The 21,533-nt window shown below is 50.5% G+C and overlaps 1 protein-coding gene across 2 annotated transcripts; it reads right to left on the reverse strand.

The window, feature by feature from the left end:
* Positions 1 to 5,421: 5,421 nt before the first annotated feature.
* CLEC4F (C-type lectin domain family 4 member F) lies at positions 5,422 to 16,844 on the reverse strand. Of its 2 annotated transcripts, none has more exons than XM_074341284.1 (7): positions 16,614 to 16,844; positions 15,716 to 15,832; positions 15,300 to 15,401; positions 12,281 to 13,372; positions 7,767 to 7,918; positions 6,802 to 6,920; positions 5,422 to 5,857 (listed from the first exon to the last, which is right to left on the reverse strand). In XM_074341284.1, exons 1-7 carry the CDS (start codon positions 16,672 to 16,674, stop codon positions 5,713 to 5,715), a joined length of 1,788 nt encoding a protein of 595 aa, XP_074197385.1. In that variant the 5' UTR covers positions 16,675 to 16,844; the 3' UTR covers positions 5,422 to 5,712. The 2 variants fall into 2 exon arrangements, with proteins under 2 accessions (XP_074197385.1, XP_010962024.3); XM_010963722.3 differs by having other exon boundaries at positions 12,281 to 13,399; positions 16,614 to 16,843.
* Positions 16,845 to 21,533: the final 4,689 nt, after the last annotated feature.

The raw sequence follows: 21,533 nt of genomic DNA on the forward strand, positions 1-21,533 counted from the left end.
ACTCCTCCATCATTGCTCCTGGGTGTCATTTCTAAAACTGGAGCTGTCCCCTTTGAGGCTTCTGCCATCACTGGTGCCCAGCATGGACCAACCTTGCAGCAGCAAAGACCTCAGGCCATTCGCCCCAGTCAGGGTTCAGAGCAGGGTCAGAAACTCTTCTAGATATTCTCAGCAGATGCCAAGGGGTTTAATTCAGCGATTTCAGTGCTTACACAATCACTGGGAGGGCTGAAGGAGCAAGAAGAGCTCTGAGTTCAAGGACACACCACCAGGCAGCTTTCCAAAGCTTGGGGCGGGGCCAGGAACACTGCGGCGGAGACACCTGGAGTCCCCACGCGCTGGCTTGTCCGCAGGAAACAGACAAAAGGACAAGGAGGGGCACTCTGCCTCACATCCACGCTCACAATATCACACACTTGTTTCTAATTACATCTTCTGACTTGTCATCCGGAACCCTGGGTCCAGGGGGTTCTGAGAAATGGAGGGGGGTGGGGTAAATGGGCGAGGGGGCCAAGCCACATCATCTTCCACCCCCAGACACAGAGTAAGAGCCCCAGCAGATTCAGCTCATCAGTCTTTGCCTGTTCGCTACCCTGGCACCCAGCTGAGCAGAACACCCACCTCCTGATGGGAACACCCATCCTGGGTGCTTGGAAGACCTCCACCCCAACTAAACCCTTGCTCAGACACAGTTCCCTTCATCTCCTTCGCTCAGCCAAGATGTGAGAGAGTGGTGAATAACAGCTTTAGTAAAGGAAGGCCCAGAATGACATTTTAAAAGGAATCAAAAAGTATAAAGACATGCTCACCTTGCCCGGAATTCCCATCGAAACGGATTTGGAAGTTGCATATTATTATTCGTAGTCACATAAGTGTATTTATTATTACATATTATTTATTACATAGCATGTACTATCTTATCTCACCACATTCCTGGGAATTAGGCTTTACTTCCCTTGGACAAATGGGAAAATTGATGCCGGACAAGTGAGTAACTAGCCAAGGTCCCACTGCTGCTCAGTGGCAGAGCTGAGGCTGGAACTCGAGTCTGCCGTCTCCATGGCAGTCCTGTCTCCTCGAGGTCTGAGCGGCCTCCAACCCAAGGTCTCTGGGCCCAGCCCTGTGCTTCTGGTTGACCTGGTCCACCAGCAGGCAGGCCCTGCTCCCTGTGGCCCACACTTCACTTCCCTCGTGCTCCTCCTTCACCCCCTGGGCATGAGCTGGGGTCAGCATCCTGGCCGCATCCCCAGCAGGGGTAACAGCGGGTCAGAAGTGTTTCTCCACCAAGAGCAGAAAAGAGGAACAGACCCACGGGCTCTGTCCCCAGGAAGCTGCTGAAAGGTCGTTTCCTCACAGGGACCCTCAGCTGAAGCCCTTCTCATTTGTGCTGCTGTGTTTCGGCTGCAGCCAGGAGCCTGGAGCTCTGATAAGATGCAGGGAGATGCCGGGCCACCTCGCAAAGGGGTAGATGGATGCTTATGGCCTGTGGGCTATGGAGCCTCACACAGGAGCTGAGACTTAAAAGGGCCCGAGGGTTCATCGTGGGTCAGAGGGGAAGAGCTTCTGAGACACTGGGGTTCCTAGGGCCTTTGAGTAATTCATTCAGATTCTAAGCCTCGTCTTGCCTTCTGTAAAGGAGGGATTAGAAAAGAACCTTGCTCTGTGATGCAGTGAGAAATCCACCAGGCCACTGACGTAACAGTAACAGCTAAGGCTTGTACAATGGGACCCGGTGCCATGCATATTCCAAGCCCGTGGTGCATTCATTTTCTCAGCCCACCCGACAGCCTCAAGAGAGGGATTCTAATTTATTCCCAGGAGAGGAAGTTGAGACACAAAAGTCAGGTAATGGGCTTTCCCAGCTAGAAAGGGGCAAAGCTGGAACTGAACCCAGACAGTCTGGCTACACACCCTGGGTCTATAACCACAAGCCTCTCCTGCCTCATGTAACTCCCACCACATTGGATGTGGGATGTGATGGCTAGAAGAGCAATCACGGTTTATGAACCAGATAGAACATCCAGAAACTCAGCTATTGTACAGACAAATCCTAGGTGACCCAGGCAGAGGGATGTTCTGAGCAACAGTGCAGAAGCTGGTAGAGGGACACTGAGGTATGTACGGGGCTCGGTTCCAGTGACCCCACAGCAGAGATGTCATGAGAGGTTCATTGGGGCCACCTTGAAGGGGGCCCAGAATCCTAGTCCTGGGACCTGTACAGCTGGGAGTGGGAAGTGCTCGTCAGATCCCAGGAGGGTAAGATGCAAGAAAAGCAGGGCTCTGGGAAGTTCTAGATGAAGCTGGGTGCAGGCTGCTTTAGGGGGGAACTGAGAGGCACAAGTGTGCTGTGGACACTGTGCTATGTGGGCCCTTTTTGAGGCCCAGCTGGCAGCCCCTTGTTCTACCCTAAACTGCCCCTCCGAAATGCAACCCAGGCCTCCTCACTCTCCTGTGACTCTCCCTGGGAGCCTGGAGCTTTCATTGGTGGTGGGGGTCTCTGGGGTTGTTTGGCTTTGAGCCCCAGGAATTGCTGGTAGCAGACAGAGGTGCAGCCACTTATAACAGGCCCTTATAAGTGAGAGCAATGCAAAGGGAGAGGCTCTGTCCGGTGGGCATGGTGTAGGAACGCGTGGGGGACTGGGCCAAGGCCCAGCCCCAAATCTGGGTATATGGGAGCGAGTGCTGTAAGAATTCCGGAGCACGGGCTGGGATATCAGTTGGCAGAGGACACTCAGAATTGTCAACTATGATAAGTAGGGGTACCTTTCCTTCTAAACTAGTGACCTCCATCATCCTCAAAATGCTGTGACGTCTTTCTCCAAAACATGCTCTCTCTCCTGACTGAGAAATTGTTCCCTTCCCCTAGAAAACCAGGCCTGGGAGGTTAGTTCATGACAACCAGAAAGTGCATGCTGTCTTCTCCCTGTGCCAGAGTCAGGCTTGCCCCCAGATCCCAAGGTGTAGACCTCAGCCTCTGTCAGGTGGGGTCCTCATACCCAGAAAGACTGGAAAGATGGCTCTGGGAGGAATGGCTGTGGGCACCAGCGGGCAGCAGCATACCCCGTGTGGTGGCGATCATCTGCCACAGACTGCTATTGCCACCAGTGCCATCTGTGGTCACTGAGAGTGGCAGCTGCCCAGGGTTCCCACAGTGGAAGCCAGCACCTCAGGGTGACAAGCCGACTGCTTCAGGACAACTGCAGATTTCACTGTGCCTCCCCTGATGGCTCTGCTCAGTCTGCAGAAAACTTAATTCCCCTGCCTTTCTCATTCTTGGGGAAATTGCAGCTTTCAGAACATCCTCCACAGGAGAGACATGGCCAGCCCAAGCACGTGACCCTGGAGTGTGAGCAGGAGAGAGTCCTTCACGTTTACCTGTTCCTGATTCGTTAGCTGCAGACCACAGAGCACAGCTGGCTGGATCAATGGTGAGCAGCTGCTTGCTACTCCAGAAGGCCCCAGCCCCAGCTTGCAAGCGTCACAAGACTCCTGCCTGTGGCTATTATGAGAAGGGGCCGGATGTCCTAACCAGCTCTCCTCCCTACTAGAATGCCGGCTTCATGAGGGCTGGGTTTTTTCATTATTTGGTTCACTGCTGAATCCCCAAACCCTCAAAGGGTGCTTGGTGCATAGCGGAAGCACAATAAATACTCCCTGATTGAATGAATATTGATAAAAAGTAAAATTTAGAGGGAGGTAGAGCTCAGTGGTAGAGCACATGCTTAGCATGCACAAGGTCCTGGGTTTAATCTCCCAGAATCTCCATTAAAAAAAAAAAAGTAAAATTCTTCTAGTAAATTTCATGGTTATGAATCTTTAGACATTAAACAAAGTAATACTGAAATACCTGAGTCAAAGGCTATTAGAAATAAACAAACAAACAAAAGCTATTAGAAGCTACAATAATTAAAACAGCATGGTATTGGTACAAAAACAGACGTATGGATCAGTGGAACAAGCTGACTTCAGGATAACAGCAGATTTCACTCTAGCTCCCCAGATGGCTCCAGTCAGTCTGCAGAGAACTTAATTCCCCTGCCTTTCTCATTCTTGGGGAAATTGCAGCTTTCAATACATCCTCCACAGGACGTTTAGAGAAAATAGAGCCCAGAAATAAACTCACAGACTTTTGGTCAATTAATCTTTGACAAAGGAGGCAAGAACATACAATGGAGTAAAGCCAGTCTCTTCAGCAAATGGTGTTGGGGAAACAGCTGCATGTAAATCAGTGAAGCTAGAACACCCCCTCACACCATACACAAAAATAAACTCAAAATGGCTTAAAGACTTAAACATAAGACAAGATACTATAAACCTCTTAGAAGAAAACATGGGCAAAACATTATCCAACATAAATCTCAGCAATGTTCTCCTAGGGCAGTCTACCCAAGCAATAGAAATAAAAGCAAAAATAAACAAATGGGACCTAATTAAATTTATAAGCTTCTGCACAGCAAAGGAAATCATAAGCAAAACAAAAAGACAATCTACAGAACCCACAGAAAAAATATTTGCAAAAGATTAGACTGACAAGGGCTTAATTTCCAGAATATATAAACAGTTCATACAACTTAATAATTTTAAAAAAATCCAAAAATGGGCAGAAGACCTAAACAAGCAATTCTGGTCATGATGAGAAACCGGACCAGCCCTTTTTCTATAAGCAAGCAGAACACTAGACAAAATATATGAAACAATTGTTTCAGACATTGGACAACAACTGGGGTCTGACTGGTTGACCCAACCACCTTCCTGGGTTTGTTCCTGGAGGATCTTCCCAGACCACTGTGCAGGGGGGAGGGTGTCCCCAGGGAGCATGGCAGGCCCACTAAACTGAGGAGAGAGAGATGGGAGTTTGGGGAGACTGAGCATTCTATAATTGGGGGGGCAGAATATGAAGGGGAGTGATGCAGAGAAGCAGCTCCAGAAATTTGCATAGCGTTCCCTGCGCATGCCTAGGATGGGACTCCGGTGGGCGGGGCGAAAACCTGCCCTAAAAATTCTCATTCTCAGTTGATCGGGCAGAAATCCTCGTCCCGGGGAGGGTGAATGTGCACAAGGAAAGTGGAGGATGTGGCTCTGAGAGCTAACATTCTGAGGACAGGACGTGGCCAGCCACAGGAGATAAATGAGTTTTTGGAGTGGTTTAAAGGTCTGGAAAAATCCAGCTCCAGCCCCATCTGCAACGAAGAAAGTGCAGAGAACAACCGGGGTGGCCATGACTTCCCGGGAATTTGTACCCCTACCAAGTCCAGGTAGTTTGTGTTAAACCTCCACCGTCTTTCAAGGAACCAACTGAAAGTTCCTAGCTATAAAGCCCTTAAACAAAGATAGGCTTGTTTCTGCAAGAAGGGACACAGGGAAGGAGAAGCAATCCAGGAAGAAGCGAGCATGGCGGCTGCCGCACAGACAAGTTAAAACTTCTGTTCATCCGAGTATTTATTGAGGGCCTGCTGTCTTGACAGGCTGGTTGCGGAGGGGGATACAGTGGCACAAGGCTCTGGCCTTGAGGACTTGTTGATTGTGCAGGGTTGCATGAGGTAAATGTGTTTGAAAGATTTTAAAAAAAAAAAAAAAGGACAGGTCAGGAAAAACAAAAGCCCAATGGAAGGCCCCAGAGATCAAGCTGAGTTCAGAGGGTCCCAAGGTGTCCTGGAGAAGGACCCAGAGCTGGCAGCTGCCGTGACCCCTCAGCTCGGGCCTGCCCTCAGGCTACACCCCGGCCATGGGCTTCTTGCAGACCCAGTGGTAGAGGGCGGAACAGTACATGTCATTCCACTTCTTCTGAACATGGACACAGTCTTCCGTCAGCCCGTTCCTGTGTCGCCAGTTGTCCGGCTGATTCTGGTCCCAAAACCTGAAGACAAGAGGGCTTTATTCTGCCAGGTGAAGTGTCCCCTCCTCCTGCTGTGGCATAAGGAGCTGACGTGACACAGGTCCCTAATCCCCTGGTAGCCCCAGGATGGGGCCAGAGGTGCCCGGGCAGGTGGCGCTGCTAAGGTCGTTCTTAGTTACTGAGAATGGAGGAACAGGAAGGTTATCTAAAGCTCCAAGTCCCCACCCCCAAAGTCACATTTAGATAGCTTCCGATGGGGGCGAGGCTCTTTAGGACCAGGATAGGTGAAAACCAAAAACAAACAAACAAAAAAACCCAGCAAGACCCGCTGACAGGCTGCCTGCCCGGTTCTGACGCCCCTGTGGAGGGGCCCAGGCAACGACCACAGCTGTGCTGGTGTTCACACACCATACACACACCACACACACCACACAGTCATCTACACACACACCCAGCATACACACACCACATGCACATCACACAATCATATATACACACACCTAATACACACACACCACACACACACCACACAGTCATCTATACACACACCACACGCACATCACACAATCAACTATACACACACCCAGTATACACACACCATACACACACATTACACACACCACACAGTCATATATACACATACCCAGTATACACACACCACACACACCACACATATATACACACACCCAATACACACACACACCACACGCACATCACACAATCACATGTATACACACAAACCCACCACACACATCATACACACATTACACACACCATACACAATCACATATAAACACATCCCATACACACATACACATACACACATCATACACATATATCACACAGAACACTAACGCTTACGGGGCAGGGATAGATACACAGGACAGAGACACACAAGCATCTCTAGCCAGGCCTGCCCAAACCAGTGCCCAGGACGGCACCACACAGTGAGTGGCTGGACTCACGCACTGCTCCTGGCGCTGTTGAATGGTGTGTCATCTGCCCAGCGCCAGTGGCCCTCCGTGCCCCAGTCAGTGAGGCCAATCCAGTGGTAAGCGGTACTTGTGAACTGCATCAGAAATGCCTGCAGAGAAAAAGGCAGTGACTTCGTGTGAAAGTCTCTCCCTCCCTAGGCCTGGGGGGTGGGGGGCATGAAGCCCACTCTTCCGCAGGAGCTGGGCCCCTCCCTATGCATTCCACTGTTTTCCAGATCTAGGGCAGTAGCCAGGTCCCCTCAGGCAAAGCCCAGCTTCTCCTGTGTTGACTTGATGAGGAGTGTGGCTTTGTTGGGATTAAGACAGACCTGGCCATGATTTTTTTAAGAAGGTATGTTTTATAAAATAGCATATCCTTTGACAGACATACGAGAACACTCTCAGGAGAACCACAAGAGACGGGCAAGTCTGTAAAATGAATCTGACGAAAACTATAGGGGTCCCTTGTCAATAACCCTAGTAAATTCTGGTAAGAGCCTTTAACCTGTGGGCCACTGCGGGGCTATGCTGCCTTTGGTGGTCCTCAAACTCTTATGTGTGTCTGGCCTTCCCGGGAAGCCTGGGTCTTCTGCTCATGGGCCTTCCACACCCATTAGATGGACTGACATTAAAATCAAGACTGACCACTAGAGAGGGAGACTGAGAGGAAAATGAGGGGGTGGGGAGGGAAGCAGGCATCCAGCGCGTTAAGGGACATCACGTGGTGCCACCTCCCTGTGCTTCCGCACTGCTGACTGTCCCTCGTTCACTGAGGACATTGGGGTTTGCAGGCAGTGCTTGTACCTCCAGACAAGATGCTTATAAGAACTCAATACACATTTGTGCCCCGACTGATGGAGGTGACACACGGGTCTCTGCCACGGCTGCTCTGGGAGGGGAAAGCCCAAAGCCCCAAAGTCCCCGATCCCGCACCACCCCAAGCCCACGGCTCTGACCTGCTCCTCCTCGGAGGTCACCGAGGCCAGGTGGGCTCCCTGGGACACACAGGACTGCTCGGCATCGTGCCAAGACTTCTCGGCAAGAGAAAAGTAATACAAGTTCCCATTGTAGGACTTCCAGCCTTGCAGGATCAGCTGGAGAAGTTGATCTGGAGCAAAGGTTGGGGAGGAGAGAGAACCAGGAGCTGGTTGCGGCTCCCCATCTCTCCAGGGACTGAGGGTCACAAGCCCATGCGATGCTCGATGCCCAGTGCCACAGGGACAAGGTCTGGGAGGCCACTCGCCCAGCGACTACCCAATACACCAGAAGACATCAGCTCGGGATGTCTGGCTTCATCACCCTGGGGACATTCAGACAGCCCTGCCTCCCAGCATCACTCTTTCGAGACTCCTGCTTCCTGGCTATACCACCCTCTTTCCCGACTCACTACCATCACCTGACAGTCCTCTACACCCTATTCCTGCCCTTTCCCTGGGGGATTTCACAGCCATCCTGTAGCATCACTCATTTCCTTGACCTGGTCTCCATCCCCGTCAGCTGCCCACACCCAGGACCCCACCTGGGACCTTTGTCACTCCCTGGTCTGCCTGACCTCACAGCTTCAGACCCTAACAGCTCACCCCATGAGCACCAGCCCTGATTCTCCCAGCTGTTTCAGCCCTCCCTGCTGTGACACCTCTGCTCTTAACCATCGTCATCTGTAACACAGCTGTTTGAAGTGGTGCCAAGACAGACTCATTCATTCATTTCTTCTGTTCCACATTCCTTACCATCTATGAATCAGGGACTGTTATACAAAGATCAATAAGACATGATTCACGCCCTCAAGAAACTTACTGTCTAGCAAACAAAACAGATGTTAAAAGAAAAAAAAAGGTGTCGCGGATGCATTGAGTGAAAACCATTGTATGTTAGAATAGAGGCACGAAAGAGGGTGTGGTCTGTCCTGCCTGGGCTGGAAGTGGGACTCAGGAAGGACACTCTCCGTGAGAGGTCACTTGAGCTGAGTCTTGAAAGACTGAGGAAGAGTTTGCCAGGTGGGCAGTGCCAAGGAGAACATTCCGGGCAGAGGGAAGAGTTGTCGCAAAGCATAAAGAGTGTGGCACAGCCTGATCTGTTCAAATGCTTGGTATGGTCAGTGCACAAGGGTTGGGAGATGAACGTGGATGGGTTCACCAGCACTAAATCGTGCATCCTGTGTATAGGAGTTTGGGTTTGTTTGTTTGTTTGTTTGTTCTGTGAGCAATGGAAAGCCATGAAGGGTTTTAAGAAGGATGGTGATACGCTCAGACTTGCACTGTAAAAATGTCAACCTAGCGACAGCGTGGAGGCTGAACAGGGAGAAGGCAGTCTTAATCAGGCCAGAGACACAAGGTGTGATACGACTGCAAGTGTCTGAATAATGGGTGGTGACTGTGTAAACCAGGGGTTTTCAAAGTGTCATCCCGGACTGGCAGCATCAGCAGCACCTGGGAACTTGGTTGAAAAGCAGATTCTCAGACTCACCCCAGACCAGCTGAATCCAAAATTGTTTTTTTGACAATCTGTGTTTTAACAAACTCCCCAAGTGATTCTGATGCACTCCAAAGTCTGAGGACCAGTGGTCTAAACCGAGGCTTGGCAAACTACAGCCTGCCAGCAGCTTCTTCCTATAAATAAAGTTTTACTGGAACACAGCAACGCCTTTTAATTTACACATTGTCTTTGGCTGCTTTATCACTCCAATAGCAGAGATGTTGCAACAGAGACCGTGTAGCCAAAAGTCCAAAATATCTACTGCTTGGCCCTCTAAGAAAAAGTTAAACTAATGGTTCTCAGCCCTCACTGCCCAGTAGAACCACATAGGGAGCTTTTTAAAAAAAAAATTCTGATGCCCAGGCTGCATCCCAGACCCTCCTTTAAAAAAAAGTCAAGAGTTCTGAGGGTGGGTTCCAGGCATCATTTTTTAAAACCTTAATGAGTGGGTCCAATATGCACCCCATGGTGGAGAAACACCAGTCTATAGCAAAGCTGTGGGAAGACACAGGATGGAGTTAGACAGCAGAGGGGCATAGGAGAGGCATTAAGAGGGGAACACGTCCGGGCTTCTGACAGAGTGGGTCCTCGGTACTGTCTGCCAAGCCCCTCATCTGTCAGCCCCATCTCGTTAGCAGCTGCTCCAAACCACCCCCTCCCTCCCCGCTCCCTACTTCCTCTCTCACCCTTAACCAGGGACCTCCTCCTCTACCTACAGAGACACCACTGGATATCAGTTCCGTCAGTTCTGAGTGGCTGCATCTGCAAACCTGGGTGGTCATCTGCTTCCACACCTCCTCCCCTCCCAGCCTCAGAAGTTCAAGTACTGTCCCCACCCCTTCAAGGCCAATCACTCAGCAATGCGGTCCTCCTCTCCTCTCTCTCTCCTTCAACCTCCTTCCTCTTTGCTGGTTCCTTTTTCTTACCTCAGATCAAGCCTATGCTAATCCAGAAAAACCCTCTCGAGGAATATCACCAAAATGTTAGCAGTGGGTTCTTATTTTTAAAAATGGACATTTTTTATGGAAATACAAGTGGTCATATTCTCATCTTTCCCTTTTTCAGTATTTGCCTTGCTATCTATAATTAATATGAAAGTTTTGTGATATAAATGTGGATGATACAGGTTGTTTTTAATCCCTCCTTCCCCCCTTCCATCCCCATCACCTCAGCCTCATCTCTGTCCCTCTCTTCTCAGCCAAGGTCCTTGAATGACCTGGGCACCTGATCCCTCATTCACGCCACGCTGACTGTGTTCTGGCCTCCAGGCCACATACAACTCTCCACTGAAACTTTATTCCAGTGACTTACTAGTTGCCCGAAGTTAGTGGATGCTTATTGGTTTTTTACCTGGCCTCTCTCAGACATTTGCCAGAACTAGCCACTCCCTTCTTGGAATTCCCTCCTTCCTTGTCTTCTCCACCAGCACATGTCCCAGCTCTCCTGCTGATTCTAAGACTGCCTTCCCCAGCCTCCAAAAACACCTCTTTTCCTTCTTGCCACCTGAAGATTGACTTCCTATTTCGGCTCCCAGCCTTCTTCTCACGAAGCATTTTATCTCAGGCAAACGCCCCCACTCCCACTGCCACACCAGAGCCAGCATGCCCAGGACTCCCACATCCCTCTCTGCAGCAGGGCCTCTCTCCTGTGCTCCCGACAGCCCGCAGATGACAGCCGCTTGACTATCCCCAAAGCACTGCAGACTCAGCATGTCCAAATGTCACTGCTCTTCTTCCTCTTTTACTCCCTGGCTCAGTCGGGAGACCCATCTAGTCAACCTCCGTGAAGCCCTCCGGTAAAGCTTCATTTCCTAAAGGAAGAAACCCAAGCTCAGAGGCCTTCGCATCTAGCTGGTGTCTCTCTGGATCCGCCTACCTTTCTCCATAGAGTCTCACCCTGCAATCATCAACCCACTAGTGAGTTGTGTTGACGGATTTTTTTTTGAAGAATAGATTATAAAATATCAGAGTGCATTCATGTGGTAAAAGTTTTGCTTTGTGATACGTGTTTGTGTGTGTGTGAGAGAGACAGACATAATTACATGGGTCACAATGTAAAATGAATGTCATGCTTTGATTACACTCAAAACAGTTTGAAAGCCACCACTCTGGTCCCTTCCCACTGTCCTTTCAGCCTGCACCTCATCCACCGCCCTCTTGGCCACCGTCCAGTCAGACGAACTGCCTGAAGTTTCCTGAACTTCATGGCTCACATCTCCATGCCTGTAACCTGCTGCTCCCTTATCCTACCTGCTTGGCAAACACCTCTTGGTCCTTTAGGACTCAGTTCAAGGGTCATCTTCCCATCAAAGAATCTTCTGATCCTTTCTCCCTCAAAAGATTTCCTCCCCCGTCAGAAGATCCTTCTCTACACCAGAGGACATTAGCCCCCAGATCTCTTCTTTTTCTTCTTTTGGCTCCTCCCCACCCGCAGTTTTTAGGCCGGCTCCTAACATAACGCCTCTTACATCTCTCCACATGTCTCTCGTGTAAGGCCGCTTGCCCTACCCGTCTGTGTGTTTCACAGCTTGTTCATCTTTATGCCCCTGACACACAACAGGACGTCAAAATATTTTTGTCAGATGATTGCATGAATGCTGGGTACTTTGTTAAATGCTTTATATGCATTAACTCGTTTGATCCTCACTGTGAAGCCAGTATTATCGTCCCCACTTTGCAGATGAGAAAAGTGATGCTCAGAGAAGTTGAACAAAACTCCATATTTGGGATAGCAGAGAGTTGGAAAGAAGGCTGTCCGGTCCCCCTAACACAATCCAGGCCCCTTATACATCTCCACCAGACATCGTTTGTTTCCCAAAGTTTTGTTTTGCCCCTCTGGCCACACAATAAGCAACTTGAGAGCAGCGGTTGTGCTGCCTTTGGTTGGATCTGGCCCTTCCACACTCCTTCCCAGCAGAGTGCATGCTGAAGAAAGCCAAAGGAGGGGGCTGGGGAGAGCCTCTGCCCTCCCCAGCCCTCTCCTCTCTCCCACTTACTTCGGGTCCTCTGTTGCTGCTCCAGCGAAGCAGAGGCTGCACGGAGGGTCTCCAGGCTACTCTGCATCTCCTGGATTTTCGTAGTCAGTGTCTTGGTGTTCTTTAAATCCCCTTTTAACTTCTGGATCTCAGCGCTGGCCTTCTGCAGCTGGCTCTCTAACATCTGGGTCTTGGAATTCAGGGCTGCAGCATCCCTCATGCCTTGTTTTAGGGTCTCTATCTCTCGGCTGGCATCCCTTAGCTGACCATTTAATACCTGAATATTAGGCTTTAAGGCAGTGGCATTTTCCAGCCGGGTTTGTAAAACCTGCACCTGAGCATCTGTTTGTTCCAGGCGACCGTTTGCTCTTTGGGTCTGGGCAGTGGCTGTTTCCAAATCTCTTCTTAACAAGTGAAGCTCATCGCCAGCCCTTTCCAAATGACTTCTTAGTGCCTGGATCTCAGCACTGGTGTTGTCTAAACTGCCTTTTATAAAGGTCTGGGTCTGGGAGTTTACAGTGTTTGTGTTTTGCAGACTTTCCTTTAGCCTCTGCATCTCACTAGTGGCTCCTTCCAAACCACGTCTAAAATCCTGCTGCTGGGCCCTTAAATCATCAATGCCGTCCAGATGGCCTCTCAAAACATGGATTTGGGCACTAGCATTCTGTAAGTTACTGTTTGCCAACAGGATTTGAGCATTTGCTGTTTCCAACCCGGCCTTCAACACCTGGATCTCCGTGTCGACATCATCTAAGCCTCTGCTTAACAGACGGAGCTCCATGCTAGTGTTTCCTAAACTGCTTTTTAAGAAACTCTGGGTCTGAGAATTTACAGCCTCTGCCTCTTCCAGGTCTCCCTTTAGCTTCTGGATCTCAGAACTGGTCCCCTCCAAGGAACTCCTTAACATCTGGGTCTGGAAACTCCAGGTGTGGGCATCCTTGAGGCGGCCTTTGACCATCTGGATGTCAGCACTGGCATTGTCTAGGCGACCCCCGAGGCTCTGGATCTGAGAACTGACATTGTCCACTCTGCACATCAACATCTGGATCTCCAAGCTCCAGGCGCTGGAATTCTCCACATGTCCTCTGCACATCTGGACAGCCTCTTGCAATTCTGCTACCCTGTCAAGGTGGTAGGGATCTGAAGAGAGGAAATGGAGAAGGCAGCCAGAGATGCCCATTACACAGCGGGGCATTCACAATAGAGGCCAGCCAGAACGTGCTGACAGCTTCCAAGGGAAGTGTCTACGGCATGACCCTGAGTTTTCCTCGAGTAGCCTGCTGCTCCCCGTAGCCACCCAGACCCTGGGGATGGGCCACCTGAGAATGTGAACCCCAAAACGAAATGAAGACCTACTTAGCTATCCCACATGAACTCAGGAGCAGAAGGACTGAAATACTTGCCCACTGGATGATTTGGCTGTTATAATTGAACTTGAAAGTAACCGATTGTATCATTTAGAGTTCTTGACAATTAATTCCACTGCAGTGTCACCATTAGCACCATTAGGTCATTACGGCAAAGAAGACAGATATGATTAGAGCCCATGTTTAGTCCTATGCTACATTTGTACAAACACGAAGACTCTTGATTCACTGTTGTTTCTTCGTAAAACCATGTAGACCACAAACATAGACATTTTCTGATCACTAATCCATGGAGGGAAAAAGTCACAAGCTAAACAAAATAGGTGCCCATGGAGGAAGCGAGGAAGCACTCTGCTCAACCACAGGGCTATGGTAGAAGCCCTCCAGCTGATAACAGACCCTGAGCCGCAATGGCCCTTTAAAGGGCTGCCCCCCCCCCCCCCCCCCGCGCACAGTGTTACATAGGGCACGGGTCCCTGCAGAACCGCTTGAGGATATGGGAGACCTGAGTGAAAAGCCTTGGTCGTTGGGGTCATTCAAGGAGAATCTCTGTAGCCCCTTTCGTCTGCATGGTCTTTCCCACCAAACCCATCTGCAGCTGCCCTTGGTCCCACTAGCATCCTTTGTGCATCTCGTGAGCTAGAACCTCAACTCAGACGCTCATCGTGGGAGGCTTTTGATCCCAGTCTCCTTTCAGGAATAGGGAGGACTCAAGTAGACAAGCATCCTTTCCAGAGGATTCCTGCCCTATTTCTAAAGCTCTACCTAGTAGGCGTGTGAAACTTCAGCCATTATGCTGAGGTAAGACCAGAAATGCCTTAGCTCAATGGAACAGAAGAGAGAATCCACACGTGTACGGACAATTGATTTTCAACAAAGATACAAAGGCAATTCATGGAGAAAGGATAACTTTTTCAACAAATGGCGCTGGAACAATTGTATGTCCACATGCAAAAAAGAAGAAATGAACTTCAATCTACACCTTGCACCATTATACAAGAATTAACTCAAAGTCAATCATAGACCTAAATGTAAAACCGAAAACTATAAAAATTTCCAGAAAGAAACATGGGAGAATGTCTTTGCGACCTTGAGATAAGTAAAGATTTCTTAGATACAAGACCAAAAGGACAATTCATATAAGAACTAAAAATGGATAAATTAGACTTTACCGAAGTGTAAATCTTGTTAAGAGAAAAGACAGGCAAGCCACAGACTTGGAGAAAAAATGTGCAAATCACATGACTGATGAAAGTCAAAAAAAGAACACATACTAAAGATCCTTTTGTAGAAAACTCTAAAAAAGCCAAGCAATCTGTATTACAGCGAGGAGATGAGTGGCAACTGCCTGGGAACGAGGGCGGAGCAGAGAGGAAGGATGGCCAAGGGCAAAAGTAAACTTTGGGGGAGGAGGTTGAATATTTTCATTGTCTTGACTGCGATGATGTTTCATGGGTTTATACATGTGTCAAAACTTACAAGATTGCACACTTTATTATGTATCTATTATATCTCAAGAAAGCTGTTTTCTTAAAAAAAAAAAAAAAAAAGGTAATGCCTTTCTTGGAGGAGATGGAACCCATTCAGGGGCCTCAGGGTATCGGGGGAAGCGTGTTCTGGGTTCTGGGCACCCACAGGCCCCGGCTCCCACCCCCTCCACTGTGGCTACTCACGGTCCAGCTCCCCGGGAAACTGCCCAGAACTGCTGCCTCCAGGAACCCTGGCTTGAAACGTTTGGAAGGAGGCCTCCAGTTCAGGTCTTGGGTTCTGTAGAACTGAGACACCCCATTCCTGGGTCAACACAGCCCCTCAGCACTGATCCTGGGGGAACAGTCTGCCCCACCCCCAGTCAGGGTTCCAGAAGGAGGGGAGACGGTACCAACCAACCCCCCACCAAGTTCCCCTCACAGGCCTCATCTCCGGGGAGGTTGGACAGCGGCCTCGGTCGGGTGCCAGGAGAGCTCTGGTTTGGGCCTGGGACTGGAGGGGGGCTGCCCTTCTGGGAGCAGAGGGGGTGCATCTGCAGCTCTTTGGGGCCTTTATGCCGGAAGGAGAGAGTCGGTGGGGTTCAGGTCACCTGGGAGCTTACCCACAACAAAGAGAGCCACAAGAGAGGAGACAAGGGTCACAGCCACAAAGGCCAGGGTGGCCCACAAACGCCGGGGCATCTTGGAGGCTGCAGGAGTCACTGCCGCGGAGTCCAGCCCTGCCGGGGGGAAGCAGGATTCTGAAGGAGAGTGCGCTGTGCGGGCTGGACGGGCTCAGTGTCTCGGCCTGTCCGAGGGGCTGAGGACAGTCACCATGCCTGAGTGCTTGGAAACATTCCCCAGGGCTCGTAGGGGGCGTGGTAGCAGTTCAGAGGCTAAGAGAAGCCCACAGCCCCGAACCTGCAGGACGTGCGCAGGGCACAGAGCCTGGCACAGAGGAGGGGTCAACAAAGGGGTCATCTGAATGAAAGCAGAAAGGAAGGAGGGAGAGACACAGCAGGAGCCTTGACCACGGAGTCCCAGGGCTCGCCTTGCTCTGTGAATCCTGACCAGAGCAAGCCTCGTGGCTCTTGGGGGCTGCCACTGCCCCAACAAGCTGCCATGGATCAGCCCTGGAGCCTCCTTCGGCTGGGTCAGAAAGCCCCCCTGTGGGTGTCCTAAGAAGGGCTGTGCCTGGGAGTCGGGGGGCTGACAGCACAGGGAAATCCACTTGAAGGTCGAACCCCTGAGGCCTCGCGGGGCCAGCCTAGTGTGCGGAGACGGGGTTCAAAACCAGGTCCCCCTGAATTCAAAGTCCACTCTTTCCTCTGCCAGGTTGCCATCTTCATGGGAAAGGGTCTGAGGAGATTTCACGTGGAGATGGGGTGTGGGCTGGGGGCTCTCTGCCATCCCCCGACCCTCCTTCTCCAGACCTGTTCACCCTGAAAGCTGAGACAGCCAGGGCCTGCCAGGCAGGGGCTGAGAAGGCTGGCCGAGGGCTGGGGCAGGACATTTTCTCACCTTGGGAGCAGAGGGAGACACTCTGGCTGTCTGTGCAGAAGTGGACCTCATCACCACTCATCTCTGCCTCCTCCCTCCTCCAGGGGCTGCTCCCCGTTGCGGGCTCCTGAGGGCCGTGCTGTGGGCCGGCGGTGGTGGGAAGTAAAACCGCAGAGATACTCACACTTATATACGTCTGGGTCAGTCCTAACCACCCGCGAAGCTCTGCCTCCCTCCCCTGCTGACTCTGCAGAAGCATCTCATCTGGGCCCTTCCCCTCAGGACTCCCAGGCGCCAGGCGCCACCTCCCCCCCATCCTCTCCCTCCTCCCTTGCCCTCCCCTCAGGCCCATCCTCCCCCCACTCCACACTCCACTGCAGCCCCAAACACAAGCCTCTGCCCCAAAGTCACAGACACCTTTGCCCCAGTCACCTAGGAGGGGGTCAGGGGTTCCTTCTCAGCTTTGCAGGGAAAAAAAACATCCTTGTGACTATGGCTAACTTAATCCTAGCCTCAGACCCTATCAAGTAACAGGAGGTCAGACAAGGGAAGGGGCTGGGTTGGTGGAGCAGACGTTTGCAGGTCAAAGGAAGGACTGAGGTGGCTCACTGCCCACTCAGGACCTCAGGTTTGTGATAGAATAAAAAATGTATTTGCAAACTACTATGTACAGAATAGATAAATAACAAGCTCCTACTGTGTATAACACAGGGAACTGTATTCAGCAGCTTGTAATAAATAACCTATCATAAAAAAGAATATGCAAAAGAATATGTGTAAGTGAATCACTACACTGTACACCAGAAACTAACACGACATTGTAAATCAACTATACTGCAACAAAAAACTTAAATTAAATGTCCATCGACAGATGACTGAATAAAGAAGATGTGGTATATTTATACAATGGCGTGCTATTCAGCCATAACAAATGACAACATAACGCCATTTGCAGCAACATGGATGTCCCTGGAGAATGTCATTCTAAGTGAAATAAGCCAGAAAGAGAAAGAAAAATACCATATGACATCGCTCGTATGTGGAATTTAAAAAAAGAAGAAGAAGAAGAAGAAGACAAATGAACTTAAATATAAAACAAAAATAGACTCATAGACATAGAATACAAACTTGTGGTTGCCAGCGGGGAGGGAGGTGGGAAGGGACAGACTGGGAGTTCAAAATTTGCAGATACCGACAGGTATATATAGAATAGATAAACAAGTTTATACTGTGTAGCACAGAGAAATATATACAGGATCTTGTGGTAGCTCATGGTGAAAAAGAAGATGAAAATGAGTATATGTATGTTCATGTATGACTGAAAAATTGTGTCCTACACTGGAAATTGATGCAACATTGTAAACTGACTATAACTCAATAAAATAAAATTTAAAAAATTTTTAAATTAAAATAAATAAATAAAAATACAAGACTCAAGCTTGAAAAAATAAAAATAAATGAAAAATATATATATATATATTTGGCCTCTGTCCCAGTCCCTAGAACAGAACTCTTAAAACCCTTGGAATTTTCCGAGTGATAGAAGTGCCTTTTGTTATTCAAACAAACCCGTTTCCACTACACTTGAGTTTATGCTAACGAGAGGACTCAGAATAGACCCCTAGATGGTCTCAGGATGGAACATAGTCCCAGAAAGACCAAACTCTCATCTCTCTTACTGGGTTATAAAAGCTCGCAAACAACGAGAGAGATTCGAGGAGATTTCAAGAAGTTTCCCGGTTGGTGATCACATCCACGTACCAGAAGGCTGTCGCGCCCCAATTCCATGGGGCCAGGGGCTGCTCTGCTCTGGATCCTTCTGGACCCTGTCCTCTGCACCTCTTCACCGGGCTCTTTCGTGTATCCTTCATAATAAGCTGCGATAGCATTACGGTGTTTTCCTGAGTTCCGTGAGTCATTCTAGTGAATTATCCACCTGAGAGAGGTCATGGGGACCCCCAGATTTGGAGTCGGCTGAGCAGAAGCGTGGCCGCCTAGAGACCCCGCCTGCAGGTGGCGCCTGAAGTGGCGCAGTCTTGCGGGACTGCGCCCTTAACCTGCAGGGTCTGCGGTGACTCCGGGGGTGAGTGTCAGAGCTGAATTGAATCGAATTGTAGGACACCCAGCTGACGTCGGAGAATCGGTTGGTTTCAGAAAATACCACACATTTGGTGCCAGAAGTGATGTCAGAAAACACCAGACGAGACCCACGCTGACCCAAGATCTCACTTTCAGCTGCTGGATCTGCGCTGCCCTGGCGGCCAGGCTGGGGACCAACTCAGGAGAAACCAGTGGGTAAGCCGGTGTGCCACTTTCCGGCGAGACCCCTGACTCCCAGGAGGGACAAACACTGCTCTAGGGGGTTCCTGGCCTTTGTGGGCGGAGACCTAGAAGACACGGAGGAGAGGGGTCCCAGTGGCGTGCAGCCCAAGCCCCCCCACCCCCGCCGTGGAGGTGACCAGCTGGACAGAATCCATAGCCCCAGTGGCTGACCAAGGCAGCCCTCCCAAAGCCAGTTCTGAGCATAATGGCAGATTCTCGCTCCTCCGTCCCCCATTACTTCAGATGGTTACAAGCTTATCAAAATGGATCTCATTTTCTCCAACTCTTAAAAATCTAATTATCCATCTGTCCCCGGTCTCACCCGCAGACCATTTATAAGATATCAGTCACCTTGCAAATGGCTTGTTTCATCCAAATTGTGTTGCTTTTTCCTATTTTCACCTTCAGCCCCTACACCCCATTCCCACGGCATTTCCCCAGATGCTGGAGTCAGCCTCCCCCAGGGCCCGAGCACCGCCCGAGAAGCTCACTGCCCAGCTCCTGTGCTGGAGAAGCTCTAGTGCCTCCTCGCGTGGCCAGGCCAGGAGGACGGCTCTGGTCTAGCGGGAGCCCGTGTCGCGGATGGCCTGGCAGGAGCCCGCGTCATGGACGGTCACCGTCAGCGCAGCCAGCAGAGCGCACAGCTGGTCTACAGGGTGAGGAAGGGAGAGCTTGCCTACACCCAGCTCATGATGCCGTGGCAGTGTGTGTGTGTGTGTGTGTGTGTGTGTGTGTGTGTGTGTGAGATATGTATGTGTAATGTGTATTGTTATGTGTGTATGTGTGTGGTGTGTGGTATGTGTATGTATGTGTGTCTGCATATGTGCATGTGTGTATATCTGTGTATATGTGGTATGTGTGTATGTGTGACATGTATGTGTGTGATATGTGTGAGATGTGTGTAGTGTTTGCATGTGTATGCATGTGCGTATATCTCTGTGTGTATATCTCTGTGTGTATATGTGTGATATATGTGTATATGCATATATGTGAATGTGTGTACTGTGTGACATGTATGTGTATGTGTCTGTGTGTATGTGTGTGCTATGTGTGTTGTGTGATGTGTGAGTGTGTATATATGTGTGTGCATGTGTGTACATGTGTCGTGTGTACGTGTGTGCATACATGTGTGCGTGTGTGTGTGCAGTGTGCATGTGTGTGCATACGTGTGTGTGTAGAATGCAGAGCCACCATCCACCAGCCTGCTACCTCCCTCCCATTGTTTGAAAGCTGACACAGAGGAGAGGACACAGGAATGTGAAGGCACCCAATCTCTGGAGCAGTCAATCGGCAGCTTTGCCTAAGACCCCATGAGCATCCGCAAGGCCCTTTGCCCTCTACAGGGGAGGGGGCTGCCGGAGATACCTCCCAAGAGGCCCAAAATAAGCCCGGGGGCGACAGCAGAAAAGAAAGCGCCTGTTTTGGTTTCTATTTCCCCACATACAGGAAGGGCCCAGATCAGCCCACTCGGGAGCTGTTTATTCCGGGGCCTGAGACACTGGGGAGCCTCAAAAGCAGAACTTTGGGGAACCCTTGCCCAGCCAGCAGGGCGAGTCTGGGCCAGGAGGGAGCACAGCCCTCCAGGCTGGGTCAGCCGGGCTCCTCCTCTCACCCCCTCCCCTGTGCCCATTCCCCTGCCCACTCTCATTTCTCCAACGAGGACACCTGCCACAGGAAAGAAGTACCAGGAGGCGGCCACATCCTTGCTGAGAAGTTTCTCTGTTCTCTGGCCAGAAAAACCCAATGGACATCTTGTGTGTTAACAGCAGAACCAGTCATGGGTGGGGACCTCTCACACTCTGCTGTCCCTGTCCCTGTCCCTGCAGAACGGACAGGGCCATCTTCCTAGAGGAGCAGACCCCTGGCTTCAGACACCCCAGCAGTTTTCAACCATTCACATTAACCCCTAACAACAGAGGGTGGTCTGCTGTTTTCCAGGAGTGGCCGATCCCACAGTTTGGATGGAATGGAGAGACCCACAGCTGCAAGCAGGGCCCTCATCAGGCCTCTCTCCCGGGATTTGACTTGAGAACCACCCCACCCTCACGCTGTCTTCCTGGAAGGGGCGAGGCTGAGCCCATAACCAACTTCCAGGAATAAGCCTGTGGCTCCAACTACATAACCCAACTCCCTGACCTCCGTCATTGCTTCAGGGCTGAGCATGCGACCCGGTGCTTAGTTTTTGCTGGAACTGTTGGAAGAGGGAAGTTCTTTCCTCTGAAGATGCAGAGCTGTGAGGCTGTAGGCTTGGAGCCACCCAGATCACCATCGGGGAGGGTCTGCTTGGCACTATTTCCAAACCAGAGGCAGCTGGGGGAGGGCAGGAGAGGGGCAGCCTCATGGCATTATGTGAGCACCTGCGTCTGTCTGCACAAAGCGCCTGGACTTTATGCCCCACATCAAGTCCAACAGCAACGCCAGTCCCTCACAGTGCAGGCCTCGAAGCAGGCCAGCATCTCACCTGGCTTTAATCTTCTGACTCTTCTCCCTGCCTCTGGTCCTGCCTCCCTGAAGCCCTGTCACCACGTTGCAGGCAGAGTGATCTTTAAAAAAAAATTACGTATTCACACGTACACGGCCGAGCTTTCTAAGCCAAAAAGCAGGAGTAACACCCCAATA

Source organism: Camelus bactrianus, chromosome 15 (assembly GCF_048773025.1).
Source record: "Camelus bactrianus isolate YW-2024 breed Bactrian camel chromosome 15, ASM4877302v1, whole genome shotgun sequence".
In the NCBI taxonomy this organism is placed as follows: Eukaryota; Metazoa; Chordata; class Mammalia; order Artiodactyla; family Camelidae; genus Camelus; species Camelus bactrianus.

What these genes read in the sequence shown, in the direction of transcription:
- CLEC4F (XM_010963722.3), bottom strand. Translation starts at nt 16,674, where the DNA reads ATGAGTGGTGATGAGGTCCACTTCTGCACAGACAGCCAGAGTGTCTCC. An exon ending in GCAGCAACAGAGGACCCGAA is followed by an intron (nt 7,919 to 12,280) that starts GTAAGTGGGAGA and finishes CCTTTGCTCCAG; the next exon opens with ATCAACTTCTCCAGCTGATC. An exon ending in AACAGCGCCAGGAGCAGTGC is followed by an intron (nt 5,858 to 6,801) that starts GTGAGTCCAGCC and finishes TCTTGTCTTCAG; the next exon opens with GTTTTGGGACCAGAATCAGC.